Here is a 14,790-nt window from a genome sequence, read left to right on the forward strand (position 1 = left end):
ATAGATTAAGGAAGGGGGAGGGGGGGGATGAATGCGTAATCCACCACTGGGGCCCAATCCCATTCGCTGGGAGAGTATCTGCCTTCTCGGTGTATCATGCATCCCTCAACCCCAATCCCCTCAAAACATTCATAAAATAATCATCACAAAAAGTTTGATCAAGAACAACATTAACCCCCATATTAAAAGGGGGAGGGGGGGATGAGTGAGTGATCCCCCACTGGGGCCCAATCCCATTCACTGGGAGAGTACCTGCCTTCTCGACGGATCACACACTCCACACCCCCAAGCCCCTCCCAACATCCATACATCAATCATCATAAAACATTTTGAACAAGATCATCAAGATTTGAAGGGGGAGGGGGGGATGAGTGCGGGATCCCCCACTGTGGCCCGATCCCATTCCACGGGAAAGTACCTGCCTTCTCGACGGATCATGCACTCCTCACCCCCAATCCCTTAACATAATTAAGCAACAAACAAAGAAACAATAAGGATCATCTTTCAACACCTGACCAAAAAGATTTCGTCTATATTTAAATTTAAATTTAAATCGCGAGGAGAGAAGACTCAACAAATGATCAATTAATATTAGCTGAGGAGCATACATAACAAAATAGTTTATTTCATCTGAAATCTTTCAGTTTTTCCAAAAGAGATGACTGAATTTATATTTGAATTCATTCTTTCTATTTAAAGACTTAAGCTCAGGATTAAGGTCATTCCATAGAGTTGGGTATTTATAGAATGGAAATCGTTTAAGAGACTCTAAGTTTATTCTAGGTATTAAAAGTCTTCATTGTTTCTTAGCTGATATTCACGATTTAATTGATTAATTGGAAACTCCCTTTGCAAGGACGCTGGGGCATAATCATAAACGATGGAATGCATAAAATTTAAAATTTGTTGATTAATAAGGTCAGGTAGTGGGAGAATTTTTAAGGAGTAAAAAATTGGATCAGTGTGAGAATTGTATTTAGATCCTTGGATAGTACGAACACATCGCTTTTGGAGTTGAAATAGAAGGTTAATATTTCTAGAACTTGAAGAACAGTAAACAGGGAGACAATATAGAAAATGAGGGTGTATCAGGGCGTAATATAGGGATTTTAGTGCATTTAAAGACAAAATGTGACGTACTTTTTTAAGAGAGAAAAGGGCTTTAGAAATCTTTTTAGATGTAACTGATATATGGAAATCAAAAGTTAAGTTTTCATCAAGCCAGACTCCTAGTATTTTAAAGGCAGGATTAGGACGAGTATTCATTGGTAATTCTCTCAATCGGATAAATAAATCTTTTTTCTTGGACAACATCAATATCTAAAGATGAAATATCTAAAGATGAAATATCTAAAGATGGAATATCTAAAAATGAATATCTTATTCATACTTGATCAGACAAAGGGTTCCGTTTAAAATTGAGCGTTGCTATCTTTGTATGGAGGGCCACTTGATATTACACTTTCAGTCCCTTTAAAGGGAATAATCTCAAATTTTAATAAGGATGTTGGAAAGATTAAGTAGATATACATGAAGTTTAAAAGCGTGAAGCGGGCAAGCTCAGGATATTTATTTTAGAATTTCCTCAGATATTCTTCAGAAGATATTATTAACAATACGAAGTTAAATGATGCTATTTTTTTGCCTTCAGATCGAATATTCAGAAAAATATTTTTTATCCAAAAAAAGAAAATGGGTTCAAAATAGAGGTTCTGGCAGTCATAAGAATATTATTTAAAGGAACAGTAAGAATATTATTTAAAGGAACTGTAAGAATATTATTTAAAGGAACTGTAAGAATATCATTTAAATGGACCATGTAAGAATATTATTTAAAGGAACTGTAAGAATATTATTTAAAGGGACTGTAAGAATATCATTTAAAGGAACTGTAAGAATACTATTTCAAGGAACTATAAGAATATTATTTAAAGGAACTGTAAGAATATTATCTAAAGCTGTACTGTAAGAATTTTATTTAAAGGGACTGTAAGAATATTATTTAAAGGGACTGTAAGAATATTATTTAAATGGACCATGTAAGAATATTATTTAAAGGGACTGGAAGAATATTATCTAAAGCTGTACTGTAAGAATTTTATTTAAAGGGACTGTAAGAATATTATTTAAAGGAACTGTAAGAATATTATTTAAAGGGACTGTAAGAATATTATTTAAAGGGACTGTAAGAATATTATTTAAAGGGACTGTAAGAATATTATTTAAATGGACCATGTAAGAATATTATTAAAAGGAACTGAAAGAATATTTTTTAAAGAGACTGTAATAATATTATTTAAAGGGACTGTAAGAATATTATTTAAAGGTACTGTAAGAATATTAATTAAAGGTACTGTAAGAATATTATTTAAAGGGACTGTAAGGATATATTTAAAGGGACAATAAGAATATTATTTAAAGGGACTGTAAGACTTTCTATTTGTAAAGTTAAAATAGCTGTTAAATAAATTTCTGGTTTTCTAATCAAAAGTGGTTTGCGCAATTCTGCTACAGAAACACTTTTTAAACAAGAAACCGACGACATCTTTTACACTGAATTGGTGAAGCTTTTTAAGATCACCGTTGTGATTGTGTGAACATTTCTCTGTTTATAATAGGAGATGAAATTACAACAATGGTCCGTTAAATATATTTGTTTTAGACCTTTGAGAATCCCTCGGCAGAATCATGCATGTGTTTCTTATATTGAAGGGGGAGCTGTCAAGGTAACATAAAAAAACCTTTAGCATTTTTTCCGGATCCTTCAACTTGAAAAATTCTACAATTGCAATTATCACAGTGGACTAGGGTCAATTTAAACTCAAACCGGATCTACTCCTTGTACACTGTACAGGCCTTAGTGACGTGCGGCAAGTACAGGCCTGATCTTTTCCTATGTTGGGCCGGGTTAATGTTGATGGCGCGGCCAGACTTTTTACTGTACCCGGCCTATCATAGACATATTTGACCTACCCCACTAGCTTAGTTTAGTGTGATATATGTGAATAACTAGGGTTGGATGTGTTTGTCATGCCCTGGATGTCAGTAATTTTATTTTATTTAATTTTGAGAGAATTTTTATTCCTTTTTTTCCTGATTTTATGATCCTGGGTATTAAACGTTTCTTATTTGTTACGAGGCAAATATATAAGTAACCCAGTTTATACCGGCAAAGCAAGTTTTCTTTTCATATTTCGGGGATTTTCATAAAAATAATTTCACATTTTATCAACCTTAAATTGAACAATTGTGATCATCTAGGAAAATATGTTTTTATAGTGATTTTGATTTTTTTTGTATGTTTTCGATTAATATTTAAGATGATTATTAACCAAACCAAAAAAGTACAAATATTTTTGATACAAAGTTTTTTTTGCTCAAAGAATTTTGAAGCCTAACTTAACGTAAAATTAGATAAAAGACTATTTTGAGCAATGGCTAATATTTTTTCAACTTATTTAAAATTTTAGTGAGACAGACATATATATCAATTGTGACGTAAATAAGCGTAAAGTTAATTAAGGATAAAAGGATAATTTTTTGAAAAAAATATGTTCTTAAATAATTTTTCTCGCGAAAGTTGTAATATTTTTTTCAAGACTGAATAGAAAGCATAAAACTTTGTTGAATGCCTGTAAAAATCAGATCGTAATTAAGGTTATGGTTGCTGGAGGTTTGACTATAAATGGTCAACGTCAAAGTTTGCCCCTTGATTCAGTAGAATCCTTGACCCTTGATATAGCAGGAGAATCCTGGTTTCAGGAGGCAAAACTGCCAAATATAATCATAGGTGCAGTTTCTTTTTCATTTTTACTTCGCGCTTATATATGTAATAATAAAAAAAGGAATTTCCAAAAAATTTCAATTTAAAGGCTATAAACAAGTTCTAGGAATGATAGTCACAAAGGACTTGCAGGAACTAATAACTGCATAGGACTACACAGACCTATAATTAAGGAACTATAGTGGATAAAAAGGACTAGTGGATGAATTATAAAAAGGACTAGTGGATGAATTATAAAAAGCTATAGACTGCAATAGAGGACTTAATACACATTTTGACTAAGTCAGAGACTGTCAGACATTTAAGGGAGTGTTCGCGAAAAATGAAATTGTTAAAAACGACTTATTCTGAAGCGTCCATAAAAATTCAGCAAGTTGCAATATACGACTCGGATCGTAAAAAAATAAAATTAATTTCAAACACATCATTCAGATATTACAAGCTATAGTCATCGATTATTTTTTTAATTGATTATTTTTCATATATAGTTAATATTTATAATAATAATATTTATATAATAATTCTGTTTATATTTATTGGTCTAGTTGAACCAGTGGTTTAGTTCTCTATATATTTATTGCTCTAGTTGAACCAGTGGTTTAGCTCTCTGTATGAAAGCAACCCAACCTACGTCAGCTCAAGGCCTGCAAACAGAGAACTCAAGTATGCAAGATTAAAGATGCAAGATGTGGTTAAGACAACATCGTTTTTTCAAAAAGTGTTTAGTTCTAATAGTTTCTCTTTTGTTTTTTAAAAGTAAGAAATGCGCAAAACGCTTTTTTTTTTAAAAAACCACAGATAAATATCTTAAAATGAATATCTAAAAATGAATATCTAAAAATGAACATCTAAAAATGAATATCCAAAAAAGAATATCTAAAAATGAATATCTAAAAATGAATATCTAAAAATGAATATCTAAAAATGAATATCAAATCAAATCAATCAAATCAAATCATTTATTTCTGCAGAAAAAAAAACAATATTTACGAATTAATTTTTAAAAATTACAATATGTAAAATATTATTTTCCGCAGCAGGCGGACTCAATAGCCTGGGGCTGTTTTAGCTGAGCCCCCCTGTTAACCAAATTCTTTAATTAAATTTTAACATTAAAAAAAAATATATATACACAAAAAGAACCAAAGAGAAAATCAGTGCAGCATCAATCGAAGGTTGGGCATGGAGACAGATAGGGATTCATAACATAAACAGAGAGTAACTAATATATTTGAATTTAAAAAGGATCTTGGGCTCAAAGTAAACGGCAACTCCGACAAAGAGATTAAGGAGGGGGGAGGGGGGGATGAATGCTTAATCCACCACTGGGGCCCAATCCCATTCGCTGACGTTTTGTATACAATGCACTTCAAACGCCAAAATAGTTGCTCTGGAACTATATATGAATGCGTCGAAAAATAATCGATGACTTTAGGTTGTAATATTTAAATGGTTTGTTTGAAATTAAATTGATTATTTTACGATACAAGTTGTATATTAAAACTTCCGGAATTTGTATGGACGCTACGTTCTTCAATATAAGTCGGTTTTAACAATTTTCTCCTTATAGACGCAACAGATAGAATAAGATTAGTAGCAAACAAAAGCGATTATTTTTCGCTGTAAACCTATACCCCCTTCCAGTTTTCGCGAACACTCCCTTTAAGAACTATAATAAAAAAGACGAAAGAAGAACAGATATTTTTGGCGATTCACTTCATTGCTTTCATTTTCAAAAAAAAAATCGACACACCCCAATCACACAAAATAAAATTTCGCCCCCCCCTTCCCCCTCTCAAAAGTGCTAGTTGCGTTACTGAGCAGGTCGCGATTAATTCCTGGAATTTTTAGGCTTTAACCTATACCCCTTACCATTTCACCTGAACAGTCCCTTTAAGTAAAGAGTCATGTGCAATATCTACAATAGTCCCTTATTTAGGTGGTAAAATGACTGTAGTAAACAACAGACCAGCTTTGCTCGGTAGATTTGGATTCGAAAATACTAATATTATGCTTCGCTATACTCTGCAGCAGGTTTATTTACTTTTCAATAACAAACAAATTTTTAAAGAATAATTTTAAATTATTTTTTTTTGGTTCAAGACATAGTAAATAAAGTAAATTATGTCTCGCCATTTCTAATTGTTGCCTGAGCTGAGATTTTAAAAGCTTACACCTAAGTAAAACCTGGTCTGAGCGTCTCTTTAGACCCAAGTCAATGCTCGGGATTTAGATGATGAGATCATCAACGTAATCCCTCGCCTGGTGTAGCTTATAGGGATCTCTGGAGAGGGTATCTCGGACCCTCTCAACATTGTGTAGGACAGCAGCTCGGAGCCTACGTTCCTGTCTGATAACAAGATCATGCAGCTTCTGCTCTCGGAGCAGCTGGTCTCTGAGATCATACACAGTTTCTACTCTCTGGAGAGGAGAGGCCCGAAGATCATAATCTGGATCGTCAGAATCCTCTTTATCTGAGCTGAGGCCGGTCTCCTGAGTTACATCAGAGTTCTCTGTGGAATCCATGTTTGGAACCAAGGATTCAAGCCGGGACTCAAATCCCCATCTTCAGGGAACAGTTGATAAAGCTCTCCTCCCTCCAGATGCATACCAGGATCAAGATGATGCAGGGTAGAGGGAGAAGGACCAGGGTCTCTGGCTGAGGGCTCCTCAAGAACCTCCGGCAGTGAGACAGCATGTCCCTGAAAGAATGAGGGGGAGAGAAGGCAGGTGGGTGCTCGGGAGATGGAGGGTTGAGGATGGAAGAGGAGCTGGTGTAGATCTGAGAGAAGGCATCAGGGTTTGGGTTCATCAGGACTGGTGGAGTAGTATGCTACTAGAGATTCTCTTAAGGTGTTATCTTCTTGAAAATCTCATGTAGATGATTCGCTGGCTGGGTTTGCGCGGAAGCTGGGTCTCAGACAGCATCATCAATCCAGGGGTTGGAGTGTCTCAAATGTAAACATGAAAAAAGGGACTGTTCCCTTGTTTCATTAGTATATCTATATATATATATATATATATATATAAATATATAATAAATCTTGTTTATCTTATCTCAGAATACTTCACTTGTCACAGCTGATCTGTCGGCAATATGTCTGCTACAAAGAGAAAGCTTTCTAAGCAGTCTCTGATTGGCTGAATCAGAACCAATCCTGACTTGGGTGCTATCTGAGCCCAAGTCGGGGTTTTACTCGGGTATAAGCTTTTAAAATTTCAGCTCTGAGCGCATCTGCAGAAATGTGTCTCCAGCTCCTCTTTGTTTTACTTCTTGTTAAGAATGAGTTTCTTTTCTTTTATTGAATATTGTTCCTCTTTGTGCGTTTAAAAAGAAATCAAATTGAAGTTCCTGTTTTTTCCATCAGTTTGATAAACAAAGCTTAGAATCTTTATATTGTGTACTGAAATGTGAGTGCAAGGTTATAATGCAAGGAAACTTATTTCAGAGGTGTACGCATCTTTTATACTGCAGTGTAATGTCTCTGGGCGGTAATGTAAACACAAGACAGATGTTGAAGCCTGACATGGGATCCATCTTTCACATACAATAGCAATGAAATATTCTGGTCAAAGGAAACTATTATTTGATTTATCAAAATTATCAAAATCAAATGCCTTTATCCTCCTTGGATACTCAACGAACACTAATGCATCTATTCTTGTTTACAAATTCCGCCCAGGGAGAACTGGTTTCCATATGTACGCAGAGTATACGCAACTGCAATTAACTTTCCTTGCATTATAATCTTGTGTGCATGTAAGTATTGAAGAAAATTTGTGCTATATAATGATACCCTTGAATTTGAATCTAATATTGCCCTTGAAAAAAAATTGAAGAAAAACAAATTTATAAAAAAAAATATTTGAAGTTTTTGGCCTATGTCACACCCAGGCTACCCATGAGTGTCCACAAAAAATTTCAGCCCATTTGGTTCAGCCGTTTTGCCAGACAGAGGGAACATATTTACGAATGTCTGAAGTTTTATTATATACATATAACATATATAAAACTAACTAATAACACTCTAAATTTCGATATTAAAAAATTATCTTATTTGGCGGCTTGAAAAGTTGGATGGCTGGCAAACAACCGACAAAAGATCGTTTAATTGGCAGCCATCCATCCGACTTTTAACGTCAAATTTGTATTTCCTTATTTTGAGGAAATAACACGCAATAAATTTAAAATTTGTATTCGTTTATTATTCACATTTTTACAATTCAGGGAACAAAATTTTCTATATTTTCTAGTCTCCATATCTTCACAACCTGATGGTGTAAACTTCAATGATATTTCAAACTGTTATTATATCTAACAGAATTCATAGTTTTAAGTATATTCTACGGCATTGGGTTGCCAATGTGTAGGGATTAGAAAATTAGAGTTAGGGGCAAGAACTCAATTTCTTTTCCAAAAAATTAAACTTTTGAAATAAACACGAGGAGATGGATTAATAAATATATTATTTTCAGACCTGGGAAATTATTCCGACCAAGTTAAAAGTTGGACGAAGTGATTTTAAAATATTAGAACTCCCCGTCCGAGCAGCTGTTTATCCAGTTAACGGAAGGTAAACTGTCAGATTTGAATAATAAAAAAGTATAAGGTGGAAAAAATTTAAGACACTTTTCATTAAAATTCTAGACAGTTCACTTTACACTTTACACTTTACACTTTGCACTTTACACTTTACATTTTACACTTTACACTTTATACTTTACACTTTACACTTTACACTTTACACTTTACGCTTTACACTTTACACTTTACACTTTACACTTTGCACTTTACACTTTACACTTTACACTTTACACTTTACACTTAACACTTTACACTTTACATTTTACACTTTACACTTTACACTTTACACTTTACACTTTACACTTTACACTTTACACTTTACACTTTACACTTTTTCTGAGCGCCGCTTTTGTTATCACATAAATTTGTAAATTTTATCTATTTCCTTCGTTATATCTGTTGCATAAGTTCGTAAGTCATTGATAAAATAATTCATATGTTTTGCTCAGTCCAAGGTCTAGAGGGTTGTGAACCGACTTGACCTGTGTACAGTCCCATACAGATTTTTACCGTCTATAGTTTTCCTCAATACATCAATATTGCAGGGCTCTGTCCCTTTAATACCTTGATATTATAGGGTTCTGTCTCTTTAATACCTTGATATTACAGGGTTCTATCCCTTTAAAAACTTGATATTGCAGGGTTCTGTCCCTTTAATACCTTGATATTACAGGGTTCTATCCCTTCAATACCTTGATATTACAGGGTTCTGTCTCTTTAATACCTTGATATTACAGGGTTCTGTCCCTTTAATACTTTGATATTACAGGGTGTCTAGTGGTCCTGATGGTACCTATAACATGATATTACAGGGTGTCTAATGGTCCTGATGCTACCTATAACATGATATTACAGGGTGTCTAATGGTCCTGATGCTACCTATAACATGATATTACAAGGTTCTGTCCAGGTGTCAAGTGGTCCTGATGGTACATATAGCATGATATTTCAGGGTGTCTAGTGGTCCTGATTGTACCTATACCTTGATATTACAGGGTGTCTAGTGGTCCTGATGGTACCTATAACATGATATTACAGGGTGTCTAGTGGTCCTGATGCTACTTATAACTTTATAATACAGAGTGTTTAGTGGTCCTGATGCTACCTATAACATGATATTACAGGGTGTCTAGTGGTCCTGATGCTACCTATACCTTGATAATACAGAGTGTCTAGTGGTCCTGATGCTACCTATACCTTGATAATACAGAGTGCCTAGTGGTCCTGATGCTACTTATAACTTTATAATACAGAGTGTCTAGTGGTCCTGATGCTACCTATAATATGATGTTACAGGGTTTATAGTGGTTCTGATGCTACCTATACCTTGATATTACAGGGTTTCTAGTGGTGTTGATGAAACCTATACCTTGATATCACAGGCTGTCTAGTGGTTCTGATGGTACCTATACCATATTATTACAGGGTGTCTAGTGGTCCTGATATTACCTATAAAATGATATTACAGGGTGTCTAGTGGTCCTGATGCTACTTATAACTTGATAATACAGAGCCTCTAGTGGTCCTGATGCTACCTATAACATGATATTACAGAGTGTTTATTGGTACTGATGCTACCTATAACATGATATTACAGGGTAGGGTGTCCAGTGGTCCTGATGCTACCTATAACATGATATTACAGGGTGTCTAGTGGTGTGGATGCTACCTATACCTTGATAATACAGGGTGTCTAGTGGTCCTGATGCTACCTATACCTTGATATTACAGGGTGTATACTGGTCCTGATGCTACCTATAACATGATATTACAGGGTGTCTAGTGGTCCTGATGCTACCTATAACATGATATTACAGGGTGCCTATTGGTCCTGATGCTACCTATAACATGATATTACAGGGTGTCTATTAGTCCTGATGCTACCTATAACATGATATTACAGGGTGTCTAGTGGTCCTAATGCTACTTATAACATGATATTACAGGGTATCTAGTGGTCCTGATGCTACTTATAACTTGAATAAAGTAAAGCGAGGAAGTGAGTTTACAACAGGGAAACAGATTCACCCCTGGGTAGAACTAGATCTTGGTGCAGAGATAAATATAGCCGGGGTAATAAACAAATTTATATAAATATAGCCGGGGTAATAAAAAGATTTATAAATATTGCCGGGGTAATAAACAGATTTATAAATATAGCCGGGGTAATAAACAGATTTATAAATATAGCCGGGGTAATAAACAGATTTATATAAATATAGCCGGGGTAATAAACAGATTTATATAAATATAGCTGGGGTAATAAACAGATTTATATAAATATAGCCGGGGTAATAAACAGATTTATAAATATAGCCGGGGTAGTTAACAGATTTATGAATATAGCCGGGGTAATAAATAGATTTATGAATATAGCCGGGGTAATAAACAGATTTATAAATATATCTAAGGTAATTAGTAGATTTATAAATATAGCCGGGGTAATAAACAGATTTATATAAAACTGAAGAGAATTGAGTCTTCGCCACAAACTTTGATTTTATAAACCCTTTATATTTTCAACCGAATGAAGTAGTAGATATTTCAAACTTTAAATTCTGATAGATCTAAATTAAAAGCTTAAAATATCAAAGCGTTACATCTATCAAGTTGCAAAAATATAAGGATTAGAAAATTAAAGTTTTTGCCAAAGACGCAAATACACTCTAAATGAATTTCATCAGGTTAAGTTTGAATCCGGAAGCAGTGCTACCGCTCAGGCTGTAGAGGTAAAAATATAATTATTTATAAAAAATTATGAAATATTAAATTGAAAGGAAATGAGTTTTTTCCACAAACACTTATTTTGGAATCTCTATATCTTTGCAAGTGCAACCCGATATCAAATAACCTTGATATTTCAAACTATGAATTTTGTTAGATCAAAATTCAAAAAGTCTGAAAGTTTGAAATATTTAGGATTCACCCCATCAGGTTGCAAAGATATAGGAATAAGAATATTTGAGCTTGTGGCAAAAGTATGTAGATTAGAATATTTTTTATCATCAGTTATAGAACCACTTTTATCTAATTTCATTTCAAAGTACACTTTTTAGGAAGCTGTGTCAGGGGAACATTGTTTTTAGAAAAGCAAATGTTTAGAATAAACTATTTTGAAATTTTCTAAACTTATCAGATTTTTGTGGAATCTAAAAATTGAGTCCAAAATCCATACAAAACCAACTAATTTATTTGCACGTGACTACGCCGCGTATGAATAATGGTTTAATCGTCAGAATTAAACTGTTGAACTGTTTTTTTTTCTAACAATTTAACACTAAGCATACAAAAAGTACGTTATTAAATTTGTTTGTCTACGGTTGGTTAAATTAACATAAGAAGCTGGCAGTTCGTTAAAAAAGAGCTTGCCGGATTCACAGCGTATCCTTTAAACATATGTGATCAAAAATGTGGAATATGTATCGTTTCCTTGCTTGAAATGTGATAAATTCTGGGCTATTTCTTTCATTGTTTCTTCTGCACTTTTATAGAGCAAGCTCAATTCAAATCTATGAATTTTTGAAGATGAAGGGTGCCGTTTTAAATCGAACATGTCAGTCTTTGCAAGGGTAGTCACTTGAAATTACTGAGACCTACTCAATACTGCCTGGACCTAGTTTTGTGAATTGGAATTGGAAAGGTCGTTGAACTACCAACTGATAGTTCAAATCCTGAATCACAGATTCAATTCCTCATGAATCTTTAATTTTAAAATCGGGGATTCGAGATTTGAACCGGCGCCAGGTGGTTCAGAGACTCGGCTCAAATTCGGTACCTGAAAATGTTGTTTTTAGATCCGGGTTGGGTCGTCTCCTATTCCAGGAGGGGAGACGGTAGATACATTGATCAGTGTTAACAATAAATGCTCTGGAGCTCCTGATGGTGTTACAGCCCCAGTAAGTACTAACTACTATATACTGTAGACATATTTCAAGGTTGTATGAATAACAAACACGCGCCTAAAAGTAAACTCAACCTAAAGTCTGACCGCGTCAACCTTGTTGAACCGGGTAGTCCTATTGAGTGTCTGCTATATTTAATGTCCGGGCGATACAGTACTAACTGGGACCGGAAAGATTGACCCGGCTCGGAAATTTAAATGTACTACGGCTGCCCGTGTAATGGTACCCTGAAAACCTCTATATTAGTTAATTAATGAAATATCAATTTTCATTTTTTCTTTCTAAAAAATTTAACTTTGTTAATTTACTTTGTTGTTTCTGGAGTATAACTTTTTTACACTGAACCCGCAAATAGAAATGAACAATTTTCAACATTAAAAATATTTCTGAAACACCATTTGAAATTCGCTGCAAGATTTCAATAATGATTCTAAGCGTAAGATATAAAACATACAATAATTGCAATGATTTATTTTTAGCGGTTGAACGATCGGTTGAGATTGCATGACGCAATCAGCAGTTTTTATATAAATGTGAAATGCGATTTATTTATTTCTCTTTGGTTCAACCGCGAAATATTTTTAGCTGAATATTTGTTGCCTTCAATGATGGTTGTCATATTTTAAAAATTTTTTTTGCAGTATCAAATTAAATCAATGTGTGTTTACAGTGGTTAAAGACACCAGAGTTTTATAAAAAAATATGTGTAATTGTGGCGGTCGAAGGAAAAAATCATATAAAAATTTGTATTCTAGCGGTTACAAGCCAAAGAGTATTTAAAAAATATTATAATTCCAGCAGAAGAAACAAACATAAAATTATAAGATATGTGTTTCCATTGGCAGAAAAAAAGATTTATCATACAAATAAGTAATTTTTCATTCTTAACTACAAGAGTCTAGGCTATGTCTCATCCGCTTGTTCAACCGCTCCCGCTGGAATTTTTTCTTCAAAGAGTATGTTATTTCAATAAATGCTTCCATTTTGAAAATACTAATCTTTCGATTATCAGGTGTACAGTGCATGTAATAAGAAAGGAAGATATGTTACTGTTCAACTAATAGCTACAACACCAGGTATAGAAAAGTAAAAAGTATCATTATTTAATTCGAAGTGCTATTTATTGAAATAGTTTTAGCGTTTAAATGTTCCATTTATTAATCTACAGCGATAACAAGAAAACTCTGAAATAGGAAGACGACTTTTAAACTCAAGTTAGGGCTTAATCTAGTTCAATGAACATTAGACATAGCAATTGTACAGTGTAAATTGACCCTTTTCACTTAAATTGTGCTTTGCTAAGTTACTAGTAAAGATTAGTAAGTATTGCTTAAATACGTCGTCTTTCTATTCCATTGTTTTCTGGTACTGTACAACAATTTTTTCTTCGTACATTAAAAAAGTTTTAATTTTGCAGATTGCAAAAATATTTAAAGATTAAATTTATTTTACATTTTTTTAGACACTCTTCTTGAAGTTGGAAGAATTAGAGTGTATGGCAGCACTCCATCTTGTTTCTAAAATACTAAACATCTAGATGTAAACAAAACAGATAACAATGTAAGAATATTAATAAAAATATATTTTACTTGCTTACTTTATTTTTTCAATTCTCACACAAATGAAGACAAAGCAATTGAGTCTTTCTCACAAACTCAAATTTTCTAATCCCTATATCTTTGCAGACTGGCATCGTAGACCTTTGAAATTTCAAACTATGAATTATGTTAGATAAAAGTTGGAAATATCGATGGTCTACAGCATAAGGTTTCAAAGATATAGATATTAGAAAATCTGAGTTTGTGGCAAAGACTCAATTCTTTTTCTGAGGAAATGATCTATGTAATAAAACAAGACATTCGTATATATATATATATTGCGTATAGCCGGCCAAACGGCTGGACCGAATGGGCTGAAACTTTTTGTGGACACTCGACAAGAGTGGCCGAGGAATGTTATAGGCTATAAAAAATCCAAATTTTTTAGTTTTTTAAAAAAAATTAAATTTTTTTAAAATTATTATTCAACTTTTTTTCCGCGGGCAACGCCGAGCCCTTCAGCTAGTGTTACATAAAAAGAGATCATTTAAATATTCTAAATTCTGGAAAGATTTAGGAAAGGCGGTTTTATGGAGACAGACAGATAAGTTTACCATGATCTTGCCAGGCTATATTTGTTGCATAAAACGTGCTGGCTCGACTCTACACTGTACAGTACGACGTACTCCAAGTACAGTAAGTGTTGTACTGGAATGTATGTAAAAAAAGTCACAGAAAAAAAGTTTCTGGAAAAAACCTGGAAATAAAAATTTTCTGAAGTCCTAGAACAAAATGTTGCTGAATATTAAGTCCCGAGTTTTAGAGTATTGGGACTTTTTTCCTAAAATGATACAGGGGCTGCCATTAAAGTCTCAGGAAATAAGATCATGGGAATTAAAGTTCTAAAGAAAATGTATCCGAAGAAAAAAAAAACCAATAAAAAATTCTAAGTCTTTGGAAAATGAGGTAAAGTCTGAGACG

At 33.6% G+C, this 14,790-nt stretch overlaps 1 protein-coding gene across 1 annotated transcript in view; it reads left to right on the forward strand.

Moving 5' to 3' along the window:
• LOC111705045 (uncharacterized) overlaps positions 1-13,867 on the forward strand; it is a gene marked incomplete in the record, with an annotated part of 27,445 nt that extends 13,578 nt beyond the window's left edge. The window contains 9 exon segments of the mRNA XM_023477473.1: positions 2,672-2,726; positions 3,658-3,790; positions 5,724-5,818; positions 8,261-8,358; positions 10,316-10,442; positions 11,054-11,098; positions 12,164-12,265; positions 13,284-13,347; positions 13,734-13,867. Of these exon segments, the coding sequence (XP_023333241.1) occupies positions 2,672-2,726; positions 3,658-3,790; positions 5,724-5,818; positions 8,261-8,358; positions 10,316-10,442; positions 11,054-11,098; positions 12,164-12,265; positions 13,284-13,347; positions 13,734-13,792 (778 nt within the window).
• Between the last annotated feature and the right edge of the window lie 923 nt (positions 13,868-14,790).

This window comes from Eurytemora carolleeae, unplaced genomic scaffold, assembly GCF_000591075.1.
Source record: "Eurytemora carolleeae unplaced genomic scaffold, Eaff_2.0 scaffold18, whole genome shotgun sequence".
NCBI lineage: Eukaryota > Metazoa > Arthropoda > Copepoda > Calanoida > Temoridae > Eurytemora > Eurytemora carolleeae.